General features: G+C 38.1%; 1 protein-coding gene across 2 annotated transcripts in view; it reads right to left on the bottom strand.

Annotated features, from left to right (window-relative positions):
* The window catches only part of LOC145669267 (metaxin-2-like), a 64,073-nt gene that overhangs the window by 8,283 nt on the left and 32,506 nt on the right, over positions 1–23,284 (bottom strand). For both annotated transcript variants that reach the window (XM_081737586.1, XM_081737587.1), the window contains one exon: positions 3,878–3,951. In XM_081737586.1, the coding sequence (XP_081593712.1) occupies positions 3,878–3,951 (74 nt within the window). The remainder of the gene's footprint in view (positions 1–3,877; positions 3,952–23,284) is intronic.

Here is a 23,284-nt window from a genome sequence, read left to right as displayed (position 1 = left end):
TTGCATACTATTCATTGTTGGCGGAAAAATTTCTTCTTTTACTTTCTTTTCTCCACATCAAAGGATTACACCGAAAAGTTTACAGAAATGAAAATAAGCTTTTCATTGTTGCATTGTTATGTTCTCAATGATTTTGCATTGTAAATATTGGCTTTAAAAAATATTAACACAGTATGTTAAACTTTCAGTTAAAGAGAATTTTCCAAGAATTGTGCTATATATTTTAAATTATGCTTTATGCTTTATTTTCTAAAATTATGCTTTTAAAACTAGTTTCCCAATGTGAGTGCATTTTGGCGTTCACCCAATGTCGTGACCATAGTGCTCTCAAACGGGTCGGGTCGGGTCGGGTCAACTCGGGTCGGGTTGTCGGGTCGGGTCAGTCGGGTCAGTTCGGGTCGGGTTGTCGGGTCAGGCTACTCGGGTCGGGTTGTCGGGTCGGGTCAGTCGGGTCAGCTCAGGTCGGGTTATTCGGGTCGGGTTGTCGGGTCGGGTCAATCGGGTCAGCTCGGGTCGGGTTGTCGGGTCGGGTCAACCGGGTCAGCTCGGGTCGGGTTATCGGGTCAGGTCAATCAGATCGGATCACGGTTCGGGTCAGTCGGGTCGGGTCGGGTCATCGGGTCGGGTCAGTCAATTCGGGTCACGGGTCGGGTCGGGTCAGTCTTCAACCCGACCCGACCCGACCCGTTGAGAGCACTAGTTGTGACTACACGGAAAGTGCAGTGGTGGTTTAACAAGTTTAAGGACGGTGACAAAACTCTCAAAGACACACTACTTGCCGGAAGACCAACACATGTGCAAAATGAAGATCTTCAGGCAGCAATTGAGTCGAACAGTGGTCAGACATGTGAGGAACTGAGACTACAATTCAGTTTGAGTGGAGAAATCATTCGGCAGCATTTCCAACTTGGGAAGCACTACTACAATTTGGGTCGATGGGCCCCACATGATTTGACTCCAGGCCAGAAGGCAACGCAAGCAGATACCTGAGTTTCTTTGCTGTCTCGTCTGAGGAAAGAGTCATTTCTTGACAGAGTGTTGACATGTGATGAGAAGTGGGTCCTGTACGAAGCTCCATGGCGCCGTCATCATTGGTTAGAATTCCATGAACCGGCCCCAAAACAGCCGAAACCAGTACTGCACCAGAAGAAGGTCCTTCTCTGTGCTTGGTGGACTGCTAGCGGCATCGTGCATCGGGAACTACTATCAGCTGGTCAGATTATCAATGCAACTGTGTACTGTCAGCAGTTGAGCCGTGTTTAAGAAAAACTCAAAACTTTGGAGCCAGCACTTCTGAATCGCAAAGGTTTCCTCCTCTTACAGGACAAAGTTAAGCCCGACGTGGCCAGGATGATCCGGTACACTATTCTACACTTTGGATGGGAAACACTGTTGCATCTGCCATGCTTCCCGAACATTGCACCGTCCGATTACCACCTGTTCCATTCCTTGGACTTTCGAAGACGCCAGTTCAAATCCCTAGTAGAGGTTCAAAATTCACTTGATACTTTCTTCGCTTCACAGTCCACCAAGTTCTACCGCGATGGAATTCATAGCCTTCCAGAACGTTGGCAGAAGGTTATCGATGCTATGGGGACTATTTTTGATCTTCCAGGTACGTCTTAACCGGCATATCGATGTTCGAAGGTGATGAGTGAAAAAGCGAGAGAACTTTCTTGGTTACCTTTATAATAGTGTAATATTTATGGTTTGCAGAACTGTTGTAGTACATATATTGATAAAATAGATTGAAAAGCTTGAATAAAGTGCAAAATTATTCACCGTTTAATTTCTTTAATAAATATCTGGATTATAGGCATACAAGATAAACTTAAAATTGAGCATTAACGTTTTAAAGATATATCAGATGATTTAAAGATGATTTCAGAAGATTTTTTTCCGGTGGGAGTCATTTCAATGCGCTGGGGGTGAAAAGTGGCACTACGAAAATACTGGAAATCCACATTGAGTATGATAGCATATATGATCGCAGCGAGAATTTCGTGGCTCCAGAGGAATCCTCCCCCAAGCCTCCCGTGAAATCATCACTAGTCAGATCTATGCGGAGGATGACAAAACATGATGTCACTTTTTGGCCCTTTTCTACTTTTTCGCTTCGGTAGTTGGTCACACTGAGACTATGCTGACTAAAATTGATAACGGGTTAATTAAAAATTCCTTATTTAACAGTATGCAGGGTGGGCGAGAATTAACTCCCTATTGAAAATTGTTTATAAATTTTTGTTCCTTCCAATGGTAGAATTTAGTACTTAATATCTGATTTGTGTCATTGCAGATATCAAAGGTGGACCATGGCTCAACTTCTAACCTTGCGTGAGCGAGCTCAGCTGGCACCCCAGTACGAAGTATGGCAGTCCGTGGTACAAGTACAGAAATGATGGCGAAGTGTGAAAGGATCTCGTGCCTCGGTCAGATGCAAAGACTATAAGAAATTGTCATTCGACGCTAATGGACACAGATTCTGTAACAGATATTAGGGAAGGTGGTCACCCTTCAACATCAGAACGGAGGAAAATGTACAAATGTTTAGGAAATGTTCACTCGAAGATCTCAAATATCAAAAAGAGAGACATCTCGAGAAAGTGGTTTAATCCGACGCACAATCCGAATTGTTCTGAAGCAAGATTTGAATTTTTGTCCATGGAAATCACAGTACTGCCAGAAATTATCGCCGGAAGACTGCGATAATCGATTGAAATATGCTATGATGATGATTGCTTGGTATGGAGACTGGTGATATCCTGTGGTCAGATGAAGCTATGTTTTATGTTCGGGGGTTTGTTAACCGGCAAAATTGTTATTATTGGATAGGAGAGGATCTGAGGGTGGTTGTTGAAAACAGTCAACATCGCCCAAAGGTCACAGTGCGATGCAACATGACATCCATGAAAGTTGTGGGTCAGTAAGTTACTCCGAACACAATGAATGCAGAACGGTACATTGCTATGCTTGAAGATTATGTTTACGGTATTGTATCAACGTGGGACAATTACAACGACCTAGTCTTTATGGACGATGGAGTCCATCCCATTTTGCACCCCCTGTCAGTGCTGGTTCGACGCCTATTTTCCAGGACTGTTGTTGGTACGTCGTGACCCCCTTGAATGGCCAGCAAGGAGTCCTGACCTAACACTCTGCGACTTCTTTCTCTGGGTGTAGACGAAAGAGGAAGTATATAACACAAAACTGAAAACTCTTGATGAATTAGAGGGGCAAATTCGCGGAACTCTTGCAAACGTACCACTGGTGTATCTGCAAAAGGCTGTCGCAATCATCCCAAACCATTTACGAAAAGTGTTGGTGCTTATTTAGAATTTTAGCAATGCATAACAATTCCACCATTGTAGGGAGCAAAACAATTTTAGTTTCATGAAAATTTGTTAAGTAGACCCTATTAAAAAAAGTTATAAACAGTTTTCAATAGGAAATTAATTCCCCAACTACTCTTTATAATCTTTTTTTAACACCAGTGAAGTGAAACAGTTTTTAATTTAATTCAAAAACTTGTAGTTTGTTCTTCTGTTGAAATGTACATATTATGTTTGCCATCTTCGCATAGGGTGATACATTCAACATTGTAGGCATACTTAAATTATATTATTAATTAAATTAAAACAGTATTCAAAAAATATTCGCAACATATCAAACATATCATTCCAATTAGTTAGTTTTATATGTGTACATATAATTCTTAAAGGTTCGAAATTAGAAAATTGGTAAATACTGAACACAACTTGAAAACGAAAATCAATAACCATTTATTATTATTTTATTTTTTTTAAATACTACTTTAGCAACCAAACTAGAGGTTATAAAATAAAACAATACAAAAAATGTTAAAATGTGTGTTACTCACCTGTCAAAGAAATAATCATTATTCGTCAAACGTTGGGAAAGATCGTTGCAAACTGTCTGTATACTGTGGAGCACCTGAAAAAAAATATATAAAAATGAAGAACAGCAAGCAGGAAAAACGGAGCAGCAATTAAAATAAATTTTGCAAAAGAAAATTTTTCCATGTTGCAAATTTGCACGCAAGACATTTTTGTGGGATAATCTACGCAGAAATTATTCGCTTTCGACAAAACGTATTACATCATCGCTGCGCCTCGAAGAACTGCTATGTGACATTTTTGCGAAAATGAGTTATATCTTCCAAATAAACCGGAAAGCTGTCAGGCAGCGTCCCTTATAATGTCATAATTTAATATTCAATTGTTTCGCCACAACAATGAAAAATTATAGATTGCATTCTCGTCATGTACGCGTTGATTAATGTATACAAATCCTCAATGTGCTTATAAAGGTGCAAAAAGTGCTAGGTAAACACAAAAATAGTAATATAATACTGTTCGAGCAAGCTACAACGATGTCCAGTGCCTAATATACACAGAACAAATTTTATTATACTTTTCAAGTTTTTTCGTGTATTTGGCAGAAAGAGTTCGGAATGTTTTTGTAGTTTTAACACATAGCGGTTCTTCGAGGCGCAGCGACGATATACAGTTTTCTAGGGGACTCCATGATTCTCGCAGCTTGAGATTAAAAGCTGTCAATAATAGGCAAATCTTTCTCCTCAGTTTAGTTCTACGAAAATTTTATTTTAAAAATGTATTTGATTTTGTTGCAATATGTAGAATATTTTCTTTGACGCTTTCGACTCATCCTTTTTGGATAGACCTGAGATCACGGGGGAGCAAAGGTTGATAAACACCATTCCCATTGAAAGAAAACCGCCGAAAAAATATTTTGTTAGATATATGAACATTTTCTTAGAGGCTTTCCCATAGTCCTTGAGATTACAAACTGCCAGGAGCGAGTAGTGAATTTGCTCCCTCGTGTGAGGTAAATACTACCTTTCGATTAAAAATAAAAAACAAGTTCCATGATAACTATCGTAAAACAAAATATACACTATGGTGCGTATGGTGTATATATTGATGCACTATGGAACATATTTTTTGATACTTCAAAATCATTTCCACATGCCTTAAAATCAATCACTAACGGGAAAGTGAACTTTTCTTTGCCCCACCTCCCACGCCTTTCTCGAATGTTATAATGTGTTCCATGATATTCTACTTTATATTTATTCCATTTTGATACAATATAAGTACATTTATTGAGTCCATCACACAATGCCCAATTCTTGGAGTTAAAGTCAATCAAAAATGAGCTTCGCCACCCTCTCTCGAATACACACATACAGACAGTATGATTTAAAAAAATACGTTATACACAGTGGCGTATTTACGATTTTGTTTCAGGGTGCTTTGCTAACTTTCGGGGGGGGGGAGGAAGGCTTTCACTGAAAATGTGAAAATTCTGCAAGATATTTCATATACTTTACTATAGTAAGTAAGATTTTGGGTGAGCTTAAGCCAGGAAGCCCCCCCCCCTAAATACGCCACTGGTTTGTAAAATACAATACAATGTTTGTAAAATAATGCAATCAACTTTACTGGTGGAGCTTTAAATGGATCAATAATGAAAATGAATTCCTCTCTTCTCGTTTTGTAAATACGGTATTAACGTGTGCTACAAATTTCAAACTGAAATAACTTAATATTTTAGAAATTTTTATGATTGGAGGCAGAGCGTAGCTCATTAGAAATTTGTAACTTCAGTATGTGTTTAAATGAATTTCTTAGGATAAGAAATTAAACAAGTATTTTTTAAAACATTTCTGACATCACTCACAATGGACTCACAATGCTATCACCACACATACTCACCATATGGTGAGCCAATGGACTCACCATAGAATGCCACAAGCTATCAGGACTCAAAATGGTTTTAATTACAAGTATTTACTAAATTGTAATGGCACAGAAACTTAATCATTATAGTCTAGGCATCAACTTGACAAAAGTGCTCTCCTTTTCGAGTTTAAGGGCAAATCATGTAACAATTTGGCATCCGATATTTTTTTTATTTGAATATATACCCATCACTGATCACAAAAATGCCAGATGCTAATAAAAATACCTCACGGGAGGGGAGGAGGGAGAGAAAGCCGAAATTTTAGCCAATTCTATTATTCATTATAACTTCGTAACCATTGGAGCTAGAGCATCTAAACTTTTTTCATTTTGTTTGCCTAATTGTGTTCTACAATTTAATTCTAGTGAACTTTTGAGCTAAATATAATGGTTTTCTTGTTATTTTCATTTTTACTCAGTATTGGTTGCACGTGACGTCAGTTTTTTAGTCACAGATTCTTTACAAGATCGAATTCGGAACAATGCTTCCTCTAAACGTTTTTCATCATTTTATGCTCTTTCAAAAAATGTATACTTTAGTAGTGTAGGATTAACCCTTTCCGGCACCTGGTTTTTTGGGCTATTTTTTTAGGCTTTCAGTCAAGCAGCTACTGCATCGTCCCTATTTGTCCTAGGATCATGGTTCATACCTCATTCTCTTCAGAAAGAAGCTGGCTTTCAAATGATACCACTTGCATGCTCATACCATATACCAGGAGCGGGAAAAATGATGTCAAATGGAAAATTTCGGAGGGAAAAATTTTTTCTCGCATTTTTGGGCCCATCTGGAGCGGCCCTGTTTGAACGTAGCCATATAAAAAAAATCTGATAAATAGTACTTGGTATACTGAATGTGCGTGCCAAATTTGAAGTTTCTATCTTGAATACCGAGGGCGGGAGAAATTTTATCAGGAATTCCCACCATGCCCAAAATTACCGTAAAACACCATGATCTCAGGTAAAAAATTTCCTGAGACATCCCTAATTACCCTAGGGTCATGTTTCGACCATCATCCACTTCAGAATAGAACTGCCTTTCAGGCGGTATGACTCACGTGTCTCCATCATGTATCTAAGGCGGGAAAATGAGGAAAAACGGGATTTTTTGAGTCTAAATATCCTTTTTTCAAATTTTAGCCCCCCCTGGACCCCCCTGTTTTAACGCAGAGATCTGAAAAAAATCTGGTAAATACTACTCGGTGGGCTGAATGTTTATGCACAATTCCAATTTTCCAGGTGCAAAAGTAAGCCCGCCCAAAAAAAATATACCGACAATGTCCAATATTCCCGTATACAGAGGGAAATTTTTAAACAATCCCTGAGACATCCCTAATTACCCTAGGGTCATGTTTCGCCCATCATTCTCTTCAGAATAGAACTTCCTTTCAGGCAATACCATTCTCTTGTCCCCATCATGTATCTAAGGCGGGAAAATCCAGTGAAAGGGATTTTTTGGTAAAAATTTCCCTTTTTCAACGTTTAGCCCCTCTGTACCCCCCTGTTTTAACGCAGAAATCTGAAAAAAAATCTGGTAGATACTACTCGGTGAACTGAATGTTTGCGCACAATTTCAATCCTCTACGTGCAAAAATAAGCCCACAAAAAATAATACCGAAAATGTCAAAAATTCCCTTATACAGAAATGTATTTTGGTAAAAATTCCCTGACACTTCCCTAATTACCCTAGGGCCATGTGTCGCACATCATTCTCTTCAGAATAGAACTGCCTTTCATGCGGTAACATTCACTTGTCTCCATCATGTATCTAAGGCGGGAAAATGAGGAAAAACGGGATTTTTGGTAAATATATCCCTTTTTTCAACTTTTTTACCCTCTGGATCCCCCCCCCTGTTTTAACGCAGAAATCTGAAAAAAATCTGGTAAATACTACTCGGTGGACTGCATGTTTGTGCAAAATTTCAATCTTCTACGTGCAAAAATAAGCCAGCCAAAAATACTTTACATAACCCCCCCCCCAAAAAAAAAGTATTACACGAAAATATAAAGTTTAGACTTATGACGTCATCACCTCCTATGTCTCGACGCATGAAGGTGTGAAACCATACGTAATGTCTTCTACAATGCCTCTGGACTTGAAAAACAAACAAACAAACAAAAAAAAAAAAAAAAAAACGGACGAAAAAGCTCAAATAGGAGAGTTACAACGCAATGTACCATGAAACACCCGTATGGTACAAATTGTACCATGGGATCCCCAAAGGGTTAATAGTGCCTGAGTTATAAGCGACTTTATTCTGTAGTGCGCAAAACTGATCAAGGCGCGGCCTACGAGTTACCTTCCCACAAACGGTAGATATTAGCAGCTGATGGTGATTAATATATATATATATATATATATATATAAAATCTTGTCTGCCTGCCAGTCTTGGGAAGTAACGTAACACAAGTAACGCGTTACTTTTTAAGTAACGTTTCGTAGTAACGCGTTATATTTTTTCCAAAGTAACTAACGGTAACGCGTTACAAATTTTTAAGTAACGTACCTAGTTTGCGTTACATTTCGAATGAGCAACTACAATATATGTGTATATATTTTTTTCGGAAACAAATGCTTCTTTCCTATAAGTGAATTTCTCAGAATGAAACAATCGAGCATGAACTACGTATGTCAGTGACCGACAGTCACAGACACATACTGTAGAGAAACAGATAAGTTCGTAGCGCCACTTGCTGTTTTTTGAAGATGAGAACAGCCTTAGGAAATCACGTGTACTGATTGCAAGCACCTGGAAGATTTTGTCGTAGATTTTGACAGCTCCAAATCAATACATTCAGTGAGTGAACTAGGAGTGCAATGATGTCGCTAGTCTATTTTACTTTGATTGGTGTTGTTTTTATAAAGATGGAGAACGAAAATATTTTACCGTTCGAACATTTGAAAGAATACATTTTTCTTAAGAGCTGAGGATGATGGTGGACAGAATTTAAAAGTAAAGTGTCTGAAGTGCCCAGGCGGAAAATATTTTTCAACAACTAGGGTGCCATAATTAACAATTTACAGTAAGGGGTTAATATGAATAAACTGTGTTCTGATGAGCAGGCCTACTTTATTACTAGAAAATAGTTTGCTGATGGTATGTAATATTGGAGTTCTTTCAGATCAGTTTGCTTATCATAGAGTTCCATTGATTATAGAGTTTGAAACTAGCTTTAAAAAGCATGTATCGATTTTAGATTTACTGGCAAGTTTTGATTCACTTCCAGTTTATGTGTTCTTATTTTATTAGTTGTAGTGTAATGTTTCTCTATATTCTGTATTTTTAATTTTACATAACAACATTGTTATTATTATATAATTAGTTTATCAGAATAATAATAAGCAACCATTTTTTCTAACGCATAGGGATGAGTACGAGTCAAGCTAAAACTCGACTCGACTCGAATTGAAGTCGAGTTTCGAGTCAAGTCAAAGGTAATATCCTCGAGTCGAGTTCCAAGCCGATTCAGTTTTTCGCGTCGAGTTTCGAGTCCAGTCAAGTTTGATAAATGGCTCGTTCGTTTTAACTCGTCTTGAAATTATGGCCTGATTACACTGGAAAACGAAAGCCATGAGAAATGTAAGCTAAACAGTAATATGGAATACTTTTAGTGTTGCTCACGAGAGGGGACACTGCTCGCATCTCTTCTCGTCTCGATAGCGAGACCACAAGAGATTTCTTTATAACAAGCTCACCTCGGCTGGGCTAAACTGAGAAGATAGCTCGAGCCGACTCACTTCGGGTGAACCATCGGTTCGAGCTGGCTTGGTAGGGATGAGCCATCTGCTGGGTTCGGCTCAACTGATCCGAGGGCTCTAGCTGAGTCGGTTGGGTGAGCAGTTGGCTTGGCTCACTTCTCGGTTCGGGTCGATAGTGAATGAGTTGTGAGCCGAGCTGCTCGAGTCGTTGACAATTCTAAACCCGGGCCGAGCAGTTTAGAAGATATTTGGAGAGTGCTCTATAACTTTTAACAGTGTTTGGCTCCAGCCCGAATACTCAACCTAGACCCTCAACCCAAATTCAGAAGCTCGTGAATAATGTCTTTGACTCCTAGACTTCACGGCTACTGAGGTTGGCAATCAACTAGTTTTTTAGTATTCAAATACAAACCGCCTATCTTTCATTTTTATATACAGTGTTGTTATAATCAATAATAATAACAATAATAATAATAATAATAATAATAATAATAAAAATAATATAAGTTTTAGTAGTAGTAATGCCATTGATAATTATACTGTCTATGTAATATACTTGAAGAATGTACTCGGAAGTACACACCGGATTTGGCTAGACTCGACTCGAAACTCGACCCCAATTCGAGTCGAGTTGGAGGAAATTTTTCGAGTCGAGTTCTCGGGTCGAGCTCAAAGATGTCTGTTTCTAGTCGAATCGAGTTTCAAAGAAAACTCGCTCGAACTCGCTCGTGTCCATCCCTACGAGTAACGCAGTATGGCATTTTATTAATGTTACATTATATGAAAATGTTCATATATCCAGTAAAAAATTGTCCTTTCATTTATATAAAGCGATTCAGAACGTGTAATAATAATAATAATAATAATAATAATAATAATAATAATAATAATAATAGCGGTAGTAATAGTAGTACGGAAAATTAAAGTCATTTTTTTTTACATTTTTAAAGTTTCGGACCTAAAAGTAACGCGTTAGAAACGTGTTATTTTCGAAGTAAAGTAACAGTTACTTTTTTGGGGGCAAGTAACGCGTTACTAACGCGTTACATTTTAAGAGAAAGTAAAGTAACTTGTAACGCGTTACATTTTTACAAGTAACTTACGCAACACTGCTGCCTGCAAGTACATATATAATCCTGACGATTAAGTCTATCTATAACCTAATTAAAAGTATCCATTTTTAATATAAGTTTAGGGATTTTCGGAAAATAACCCTTGTCAAAACACAAAATTTCTCTGAAGAATGAAAAGAGAGCGTTCTCTAGTACACAGTGTGAGAAACTCTGCAAATCTGTTTCTTTATACGTGTCTCTGATACCTTCTAAAACATGTACAAACATGCAGCTTTCTATTCATTTTTCTGAAAAAAAAAATCTTGTTTCGACAAGGGTTGTTTTTGCTACAAGTCCTTCGGTTTATGTACTACACTGGTACTGAGTGAAATAGAGCAGGAACCAGATTTCAAAATTGCCTTCAAGAGAGAATTATGAACAATTTGCCATCTACGTTTTTTATATATATTACCATCTTTCCCTCTTAATACTTACTGTAACGGTAAGGAAAAAAAAGCAAAAAATAAGATATGCCTAACATATTTTATAAATGATATGTTTTTAAACTGTTAAATCTTATTTTCAGAAGAAGTACTTGCTTATTATTAAGATTGTGTGCAGTGCTATAATACAATAAATCAATAATAAGAAACGTAATAAAAGGAAACCACATACTTAAGAAATCTCTACACAAGAGAACAAATTATTTGATTTCTAGAATTAGTTCTCAATTATGTTATGCCACTCTTATATCCTAAAAAGATAAAGGAATTCGTGATATCTTTAATGCATCATTCAATCTTCATCACTGTGTTTATTAACTGATATTGATTTTTTATACTCGCTCGGACAACTACACATTGGAGTGCACAAGCAACCGCGATTCTTATATTTGCATTTCAAACTTACATACTCAAGTTTCTGACAGCTACACATGGTAATCTTTAAACAGACCTTGGGAATATCTTCGAGTGGTTTCAAAACTGGCTTAAGAATTTGGTCCTCCAAGTACCGTCCGGAGTCTTCTGCCCTTGGTAGATCAATCTCACACTTATCAGCATTTCCCAAATTGCTGTTTGGTAATGGGATCTCTTTATATGTTGTTCCAGAGCATCACTAGTTCGAGGTCATGTCTCCAGGATGCATTTTCCTAAAAGTAGAAGCCTAGCTTCATCACTGATCTTCACATTAACCTTGAGGATCTTTGCGAAAAACAGTTCTGCAGACTCAATAGCATTTGCTGATAAAGGAAGCTGTCCTAGGGAAAATAAAAGGTCACATCTCTCTGAGTAAGTAGCCGTGAGTAGATAATGTATTGCTGGAATTATAACCTTCAGAACTCTTTGTTGTTGTTTCCGGTAGTTTTAAAGATCAAAAGACTGTTAAGTCAAACTTCGAGATCGATGTTCAAAATTTTAAAGGGAATAATGAAGAAGCAGATTCCAGAATGATACTTCACGTTGTGAATAAATTCAGAAAGAATCGTTGTGATGAGTAGAGACACCGATGTATTCCTGCTCTTGATACACCATTATGACAGAATTTCTTGCAAAGGATTGTACGTGATAGCGGGATTTCAAAGACAAGAATTTTTATTCCAGTTTACGACTTTTGACACCAGTTATATGAGAGTGAGAAGAGAGGTAAATGCTTATCACGATCCACTTGGATGCGGCATAGCGTCATATCCAGTTGAAACATCAAAGATCAGGAACTGTGTACTTACTCATGTCAGAAAACTGTGACCTTTTATTTTCCTTAGGACAGATTCCTTTATCAGCAAGCGCTATTGAATCTGCAGAACTTATTTTCTTCACAAAACTGCTCAAGGTTAATGCGAAAATCTGTGATGCTCCTACTTTTAGGAAAATGCAGCCTGGAGAAATTACCTCCAACTAGTGATGCCCTGAAACAACATATAAAGAGGTCCCATTACCAAACAGCAATTTTGGGAAATGTTGATAAGTGTGAGATTGACCTACCATGGGCAGAAAACTCCGGACGGCACTTGAAGAACCAAATTCTGAAGCCAGTTTTGAAACCACTCGAAGATATTCCCAACTTCTGTATAGAGATTACCATGTGTAGCTGTCAGAAACTTGAGTGTTTAAGTTTGAAATGCAAATGTAAGAATCGCGATATCTTGAGCACTCCAATGTGTAGTTGTCCGAGAAATTCAATATCAGTTAATAATCAGAGTGATGAAGAAGATTGAATGATGCATTACAAACATCGCAAATTTATCTTTTTCGAGATATAAATGTAATCAAGAAAGTTCTGTCGTTTTTGTGGAGGTCTGTGTTCAATTGGTCCTCACACCGTGATTTGAATGCGAATGGAGATAAAGCGAAGTTCAGTGGTTGGTATGGGTATATCCAACATACTATCTGGTTGTGACAGTTCAGTTACACCGTGAGTTTGAGTAAGGATAAAGTGAACATGGAACCTCCACAGAGCGTCATAAAGGCTGTATGCTCTACGAGTTCAAACTGGGATCAAACGCCGCTGCAGCGGGGCGGAAGATATGCTAGATCTTTGGTGAGGGTGTTGTGAGTACTCGAACAGTGCAGTGGTGGTTTAACAAGTTTAAGGACGATGATAAAACACTCGAAGACGCATTACTTGCCGGAAGACCAAACATGTACAAAATGAAGATTTTCAGGCAGCAATTGAGGTGAACAGTGGCCAGCAATGTAAGGAACTGGGACTACGATTCAGTGTGAGTGGAAAAATCCGTTCAGCAGCATCTCAATCAACTTGGGAAGCACTACAAGTTGGGTAGATGGTCTCACATGATTTGACTCCGAGCCAGAAGGCAACGCAAGCAGACACCTGAGTTTCTTTGCTGTCTTGTCTGAGGAAAGAGCCATTTCTGAACAGGATGTTGACATGTGATGAGGAATGGGACCTGTACGAAGTTCCACGGCACCGTCATCATTGGTTACCATCCCATGAACCGGTTCCAAAACAGCCGAAACCAGTACTACACCAGAAGAAGGTCATCATGGATTGTTCGCGGCATCGTGCATCGGGAACTACTACCAGCTGGTCAGAGCATCAATGCAACTGCGTATTGTCAGCAGTTGAAATGTGTTCAAGAAAAACTTAAAACTCTTGAGCCAGCACTTCTGAATCTTTTATTACGTTTCTTATTAAAGAATTATTGTATTACAGCAACTGCACACAATGTTAATAATAGGTAAGTGCTTCTTCTGAAAATAAGATTTAACAGTTTAAAAACATATAATTTATAATATGTGTTAGGCATATCTTATTTTTTGCTTTTTTCTTACCGTTACAGCAAGTATTAAGAGGGGAAGATGGTAATATATAAAAAAACGTAGATGACAAATTGTTCATAATTCTCTCTTGAAGGTGAGCTCCTCTGTGGCTAAGCGGTTAGCGTACGCGCCTTTGGCGTGGGAGACCCGGGTTCGATTCCCGGCGGGAGCTCATGTGGTTCGGATTCCACGTTAATCAGTAGGTCCACGTCTCATATAGTCTCGCTGCTGAAAGGGACGCTAAACTAAAATCAACTCAACTCAACTCTCTCTTGAAGGCAATTTTGAAATCTGGTTCCTGCTCTATTTCGCTAAGTACCAGTGTAGTATATAAATCGAAGGACTTGTAGCAAAACAACAATTGTCGAAACAAGATTTTTTTTTTCAGAAAAATGTATAGAAAGCTGCATGTTTGTACATGTTTTATTAGGTATCAGAGACACATTAAAAAACAGATTTGCAGAGTTTCTCATACTGTGTACTAGAAAACACTCTCTTTTAATTCTTCAGAGAAATTTTGTGTTTTGACAAGGGTTATTTTCCGAAAATCCCTAAACTTATATTAAAAATGGATATTTTTAATTAGGTTATAGAGAGACTTATTCATCAGGATCATATACACTATGTGATCAAAGGTATACGGACATCCCTCAAAACATACGTTTTTCATATCAGGTACATTGTACTGCTACCTACTGCCAAGTACTCATTATCAGCGACCTCAGTAGTCATTAGACATTGTGAGAAAGCAAATGGATCGCTCCGCGGAACTCACGGACTTCGAACATGGTCAGGTGATTGGGGGTCACTTGTGTCAGGAGTCTGTACGCGAGATTTCCACACTCCTAAACATCCCTGGGTTCACTGTGTCTGATGCGATAGCGAAGTGGAAACGTGAAGGGACACGTACAGCACAAAAGCGTACAGGCCAACCTCGTCTGTTTACTAACAGAGACCGCCGACAGTTGAAAAGGGTCGTAAAGTGTAATAGGCAGACATCTATCCAGACCATCACACAGGAATTCCAAACTGCATCAGGATCCACTCCAAGTACTGTGACAGTTAAGCGTGAGGTGAGAAAACTTGGATTTCATGGTCGAGCGGCTGCTCATAAGCCACACATCACGCAGGTAAATGCCAACGTCGTCTCGCTTGGTGTAAGGAACGTTAACATTGGACGATTGAACAGTGGAAAAACGTTGTGTGGAGTGACGAATCACGTTACACAATGTGGCAATCCGATGACATGGCGAATGCCCGGTGAACGTCATCTGTCAGCGTGTGTAGTGCCAACAGTAAAATTCGGAGGTGGTTGTGTTATTGTGTGGTCGTGTTTTTCTTGGAGGGGCTTGCACCCCGTTATTTTGCGTGGCACTCTCACAGAGCAGGCCTACATTGATGTTTTAAGTACCTTCTTGCTTCCCACTATTGAAGAGCAATTCAGGGATGGCGATTGCATGTTTCAACACGATGGAGCACCTTTTCATACTGCACGGTCTGTGGCGGAGTGGTTACACGACCATAACATCCCTGTAATGGACTGGCCTGCACAGAGTCCTCACTGGAATCCTATAGAACACCTTTGGGATGTTTTGGAACGCCGACTTCGTGCCAGGCCTCACCGACCTACATCGATACCTCTCCTCAGTTCAGCACTCCATGAAGAATGGGCTGCCATTCCCCAAGAAACCTTCCAGCACCTGATTGAAAGTATACCTGCGAGAGTGGAAGCTGTCATCAAGGCTAAGGGTGGGCCAACACCATATTGAATACCAGCAGTACCGATGGAGGGCGCCACGAACTTGTAACTCATTTTCAGCCAGGTGTCCGGATACTTTTGATCACATAGTGTACTTGCAGGCAGACTAGATTATATATATTAATCATCGTCAGCTGCTAATATCTACCGTTTGTGGGAAGGTAACTCGTGGGCCGCGCCTTGATCAGTTTTGCACACGACAGAATAAAGTCGCTTATAACTCAGGCACTATTAATCCTACACTGAGATAAGTATACATTTTTTGAAAGAGCATAAAATGATGAAAAGCGTTTAGAGGAAACATTGTTCCAAATTCGATCTTGTAAAGAATCTGTGATTAAAAAACTGACGTCACGCGCAACCAATACTGAGTAAAAATGAAAATAAAAAGAAAACTATTATATTTAGCTCAAAAATGCACTAAAATTAAATTGTAGAACACAATCAGACAAACAAAATGAAAAAAGTTTAGATGCTTTAGCTCCATTGGTTACGGAGTTATACTGTAATGAATAATAGAATTGGCTAAAATTTCAGCTTTCTCCCCACCTGTAAGGTATTTTTCCTGGTATCCGGCATTTTTGTGATCAGTGATTGGTATATATTCAAAAAATATCGGATGGCAAATTGTTACATGATTTGCCCTTAGGACTCAATTTTTAAGCCCCGATGCCCAGACTATTATGACTATTCAACGTTGTAAATAGATGTAATATTTAATGGTTAATTTAGCTTTGATGATCTTCTATTGTTGTCTTTTCACTATTGGATTTTAATTTAAACTCCCCGAGTCAACTCTCTGTACTCAACCAGCATAATTCTTTTTGGAATTCGGACGCTTTCTGGTTGTAGCGTAGAACTTAGCTCAGGTCCTTTATAAAATACTTTACTTTGTTATTTCTTTATAGGAAAACTTTATATAAATGTGGCTTGATGTCTACGTTCTTTGTTTTTATTTCCTTAAACAAATAGTTTGGTTATCGATTCCTTATTCTACAGTAGCTAAAATAAATTTCCAAAATATGTGTATGAATTTTGGGTACTTTACAGTATTTTCGTGAGAATTTCGTAACAACACTCCGAATTTTGTAAAACATAACATGTTTTCTCCTTGACATTAGAAACTACTCATATAATTTGAGATTGAAATTAGAGGAAGAGAAAAGGTAGGATCGCTTGCTTCAATAATTCACAGCATCAATAATAATAATAATAATAATAATAATAATAATAATAATAATAATAATAATAATAATAATAATAATAATAATAATAATAATAATAATAATAATCTTTATTTTAGTGCCGCGAACAGCTTTTGGCAAAAATACAGCACTTGGTATCAGAGTATGCGATGGAATAATAATACTACTAAAAATAATTAATAAGAAAGGAAACAATAAAACGAATTGTACTAACATAAAACACAATGTAGATATAATAATAGTAATAATAATAATAATAATAATCCTTTGAAGATATTTATATCTTGATTTCTGATGGCTCCAAAAGCGAGCTTGAAGATCTAATGCCTGAAAATATGGAGGATTTAAATTGAACAATTTATGTAAGAGCAATTATGCGTAAACATTTTAGGAGGAGCTAAAGGAAAACAACAGTTGCACATTCTACAATATTAAGCCTTATTAATGATTATAAGGTCACAAGGTCATGGCGCGTCCTCAGGTTGAGGATCGAGGAGAAGGCCTCTTGATATAGAAGTTAGCTGCGAATATACTGAATAAGCAGTCGCGGACAGACGACTAGGAGTTGTCCTCCAGTTTGGGGGTTTGGACAGTGGCGGCTAATGTTAGTGTTGCAGCGTTGCGCAACGACCAAAGTATTTCCAGAAAAAAATATTATTAGCAATAGTAGTAAAGAACAGAAAAAATACTTTCTAATACTCCCATATATACTTTAAATAACATATTTCTTTTACTTCTCTAACTGTCCGTTTCGTTAATCCGTTTTAAAAAGCGAAAAATGATCCGTCACAGAGTCTCTAATTTATATTGTGTTGCAGCGAGCATGAAACGACCAGATTCCTTCAGCGCGGGAATTGGAGCAAATGTTAAGTCTCCTTTCCCCTATCTCAGAAGTTAAAGGGTCTTGTCGTTGCAGTGCTTCTGCAACATAGCACGGTTTCCAGTGAACGAGAAGGTTTTTCGCGCTAAATAAGATTTCTCAATTTTATTTCACTAGCAGTTAACAAATGGAATTTGTTTTTATGCATTCATATTTTTATATTACGGTACTAATACTGAAGCAAATCAATATAATGACAATTTAAAAAAGTGAAAGCAGAATTACAAAATAAAAAAGAAAATATATAGTAGAGCAGAAATCAAATGAAAGTAGATCCGTTTACAAGTTAATTCTTAGCTTATATAGATAATGAAAATTTCTTCTACAGTAATTTGTGAACCAAATATTAATAAGTCAATATGCAGAATTCCCCCCCCCCTCTGTGGATAGTATTTTAGTATATATATATTTCTTTTATAAAATAAGTATATTTTATACTCTTGATAGAACTGTATGGTGGGGAACGCCACATTGAATTTGGGACTAGTTAGCAATGCTCAGAGGCGTAACCACGAGGGGGGTCCACCGGGTCCGGACCTCCCCAAAATTTCGAAACTCGACTAGAATTTGTAGACTTTCTTAACGAACTATACTTGTTTAACAGAGAAATGATTGATGTAAGCTAAATATTTTATTTTACGCCTCATCATGTACTCTTTCTTTTCTTATAGAAATAATCGTTCTATCATTTTTTCTAAAAATATAGGTGACAGTAATTAAGAATTACTTATCTTTTCGGGTACAGTAAAAGACAGGTTCGTTATTAGTAGACGTATTGGACCTTCCTCAAATACTTTGGACCCCTCCCAGCTAACATGTTGTTCCTATATCTGGCGGGTTTCAAGGTTGCTTTCCAGAACGTTGATAAACATTGTTTCGCCTCATGTGGAAGTACATTGTGTTCATCGTGCATTGCGTAGCAACCAAGACGGATGATTTGGAATGTAGTTCTTTTTTTCTTTTACGTACAAGTGTGTGTGTGTATGTGTGTGTGTGTGTGTGTGTGTGTGTGTGTGTGTGTGTGTGTGTGTGTGTGTGTGTGTTGATATATGAATAGGGTTGCCAACTCTGTAAAATAAAAAGAACCGATACTTCCTCAAAATTCTGTGATATAGGTCTCAGCGTGAAGTATCTCTGTTCGGACCTATCCATGGAAAGGAAATGTACTATCGTGAACGAAAGTCTATTGACACATATATTCTGTATGTCCTTAGAACATTCACTAATAACCTTAATAGATACACTGTGCTATAAATGAGAAATTGAAATTGATCAATCAGCATTGATCAATTTATTGTATTTACCAGTAACTACCATTCCTTTAAAATTATCGAAACAGATGAACAAAAGTATAATAATCTTTACGTGACAATTTTGGATTTGGAAAATGAAATTCACTCTTTAAACATTATAGTCTCTACTTCAACTATAGGAAATTGCTTTAAGAAGTCCTTTTCCACTCTTAATAAATGTATAAAATTCCTTGAAAGTAAACTTCAAATTTTCCCTGATACAATCCCTGTCATCTCTCTAAAATTTTCTTAAAAGGTGAACAAAATATATTAATCGTTGATACATGGTGAAAGGTAACAGTTTTGAGTTTTACAGAATGACAGCTACTTTTCAATATCTATAGTTCGAACTAGATACAAATTTGAAAAAAAAAAAAAACGGTTATAAAGGGGCTGGTGAGAAGTTTGTACCCGTCACCGGCTTTAATCAAAATAACATCAATTTTTCCGGCCAGTTTACAGCCCTATGTATGAATATGTGACATTCGCAATTCATATACTAGTATCTCTTTTGTATCAGCTGTTTTGGTTATTAGTTATTAGATTTAATTTTATTCTGTGTGCTTTAATTCTGTACATAACCTACAAATCCTGAATGATTTGCATATCATGACTTCTGTAAATAACTTACAAAAAAAAAAAAAAAAAATGCCCAGCTTTCAACTGAGGAAAACTTACAATTAAGGCTTAGACAAAACAAGCAAAGTGCAATTCAGGAGTGTGTTCGAAAAAAAAAACGGTTTAAGTTTACAGGACACCTTATGGCAGTAATGTTGTATGCACTAGGTACATTTCCACAATTTATTTGAAATTTTCCTAGATAAATTGTGAATAAAGCGTCTTCAATGTACATTTTTTTTTATAACATTAATCTCTGCTACGAACTCTCTTCAGTCTACACTGAAGAGGAATTCGGATCACTGCCAGGGGCTGAGTTTGCTAGAATGAATTGTTCACAAAAATCTAGAAAAAAAATATTTAGTGAATCTACAAAGCTTTTGCAATTAATATTAACTGTACCTATGGCGTCAGTAAAAGAAGAAAAGTTCTTTATCACATCAAAAAGAATTGACACTTTCAAGAAATTAAATGTCCCAAGAAAGGTTATCACCATTGGTTATGCTTTCCATCGAAAAAGACCTGACAATAAGAATACTAGTTCAACCAGCACGTATTAGGTAGATTTGTTCCAATCAAAGAGAGAAGAATGAACTTACTAATTAAATAAGGTGATTAATCGGATTAAATGTTCTGCATTTTTTATTTTTTTAAAAACAGATTTTTATTTAATTTAACATGTTACATAGCATTTGCATCTAAATTTATGCTGATTAGTCAATGAGTCCACTTTATATCTTCTGTCTCCGATCGTTCGTACTGCAACACCCGAAACCACAAACCACCGGCCGCCCCTGGGTTTGGATAAGGCTAACAACCTCATTCTGTCAAAAAAAAAAAAAAAATCTTCAGAAACATTCACAAAAGCCTCGGACAAGGACTGATGACTTGGCACGACTTTAGCGCAAGAAAATTGACATGAGATTTGAACATGGAAGTCTTATAGGGTAGGTGCGTTAAAATTCGTAACGAGTGAGTTAGAGAAATACAGGATGGACCTAGTATGAGTTCAGGAAGTTAGGTGGGAAGGAAATGTATCTGTGAATTCCGGAATTTTACGTTCTTTTATGGGGAAGAAAATAAAAATCACCAATTAGGAACAGGGTTTTTCGTTCACAAACGAATATTATCAGCAATTAAGCGGGTTGAATTTGTTACTTACAGACTTTCTTTTATTACTCTTAAGGGTGGATGGTGTGATATTATTATTTTAAATGTACATACCCCAACAGAAGATAAAGAGGACGATATAAAATACAGTTTTTACGAAAAAGTGAACGAATATTTGACCAACTCCCGCCATACCATATGCACATTCTATTAGGGGATTACAATACGAAGGTAGGACGAGAGGGTATTTTCAAACCGATTATAGGCAATGAAAGTTTGTATAAGGAAAGTAATGACAACGGTGTTAGACTCGTGAACTTTCAAACCGTTGTTATGGACTGTTGAGGATGCACTCAACAGTCAGCTCCACCAACACTTGTAGAGTAAGCGGGGGCAAAAAGACGCAGTTTGGTGTTCGAATTGCGCTGGAGCAGAAAGATTTAACGGCAAAATAACGAATTTCGCACAGAAGTATAAGTGAACATTCCTCTATATTTTGAAGGTGCTAGAAAGCCTACCAATTTATTACTTAATAAGATACAGCAATTTAAAAAAGGATGGACAAATTCGGACTTTTACCCCAGTATAGGGAGTAAAAGTCCTATTGCAATGGGGCAAAAGTCCGCTGAAATACACGAAGTAGAAAATCGACATACAGGCATTTTTATTGAATTATTTTGTTTACTACAAGACTCTTAAGATAAACAAAGAACATACGAAGCATGAAGTGATTCTTCGTATTAAAAAAAAGGTAAACTAAGCAAAAAGATAAGTTTATCCCACTTGAGAAAAATTCAATAAACATACAAAGTATCTGTTATTCTTTGTATTGATAAACTACAGGGTGGTCCATAAGTCTTTGTACAGTGGATTATTTTGGAAACAAACATGAGTAAAGCAAATCTGACTAGTGGAGGGCGGACTTCGATAAAGGAACTACCGACTGATGGATGCGTGGTGAATGGCTGCCATCTTGGATCCACTTTTTTTAATGGGAAGGAGGGCATATGACACATCAATTAACACTGTTTGTTTCAGGGGAATGCAGTCCGCAAGCAGAAATGCGTTTTCATGTCCCATTTCAAAGTTATGACGCCTCAAAGTACCACCTACAGGATGTGCTCCACATGTCTCTCTCTTCCATTGCAGCACACACCGAATCCAGTCCTCCTGAACCCGTAACAACACAGCGGGCGTGATGCTATCACATTCGTCCTGAATACGTCCCTGTAGGTGTGCAACATCCCGGATCTTCTCTTTATGCAGCAGGTGTTTTAAGTGTCCCCATAAAAAATCCAAGGGAGTGAGGTCCGGCGATCGGGCTGGCCACTCCACAGGGCCTCGACGACTGATCCAACGTCCAGGAAAATGCAGATACAAGACAGCACATAGTGCGGTGAGGCACCATCTTGCTGAAAATATCGCGGCAAGGTGGTATCAAGGCGGAGAAGCAACAGAAATACGAACTCCTGTAACATGTCCAGATATCGGACACCATTTAGGGTACCAGGAATGAATAAGGGTCCTATTATCGACGTGTTCCCTATGCCACAACACACCATGATATGAACAGGGGTATCCCTCTTGCAAGAATTGATCGCATGTGAGTTTGCATGCGACCAATATCGCATGTTCTGGCGATTCACTTCCCTATCCAAATAAAAGTTTGCCTCATCTGTGAAGAGAATGCTGGCTGGGAAATGCGGATCTCGGTCATATTGTAACAAAGCCCAATTGGCGATTTCCATGCGCCGGTCTGGATCATCCTCTGAAAGGTTGTGAACAAGCTGCAACTTGAAGGGATGCCACTTGTTCGTATGGAGAATCCTCATCACGGAAGCACGTGGTACGCCTGTTATCGCTGATAGTTGTCTTGTGCTTCGCAGTAAGCACCATTGTGGATGTCTCCTCATCTGTCGCGGTTCGTGGGGGACCTGACCGTGGTATGTCAACAACATTACCAGTTACACTGAATTTCCTAATGAGGTAGCGAATGGTGTTGTGGCTTATTGAAGGTCTTTCGGGGTGGCGCGCGTTGAAGTCCTGGGCAATCACAGGACTGCTTCTTTCCCCAGACATTAGGATGATCTCAATTCTTTTCTGCTTCGTCAGTGCCATCTCGCTCTACCTGCAACGAAAAGAAAAACTGTCAAAGTTGGGGCGTCACGTCTTTCTTGCAGCGTCAGTGCCATGTCGCTCTCCCTGCAAGGAAACAGAAAACCGTCAACTTTAGGGCATCATAACTTTGGAACGGGACATGATAATGCATTTCTGCTTGCGGGACTGCATTCCCCTGCAGAAAACAGTGTTAATTGATGTTTCACATGCCTACCTTCCCATTTAGAAAAAAATAACCTGGATCCAAGATGGCCGCCATTTACCATGCATGCATCAATCGGTAGCTCCTTTACCCAAGTCCGCCCTCCGCTAGTCAGATTTGCTTTAATCGTGTTTTTTTTTTTAAATAATTCACTGTACTAAGACTTACGGACCACCCTGTAGGAAAAATACCACTCCCAGAAAAAAAAATACACACACACGTATATTGTAATTTCAGAGCCAACCATGGCACATTCGTCCAACCAAAGCGACAACGCATTTCTTTTC

Source organism: Thermobia domestica, chromosome 13, assembly GCF_964235325.1.
Source record: "Thermobia domestica chromosome 13, izTheDome1.hap1.1, whole genome shotgun sequence".
Taxonomy (NCBI): domain Eukaryota; kingdom Metazoa; phylum Arthropoda; class Insecta; order Zygentoma; family Lepismatidae; genus Thermobia; species Thermobia domestica.
This window is presented reverse-complemented; position numbering and strand designations above follow the sequence as displayed.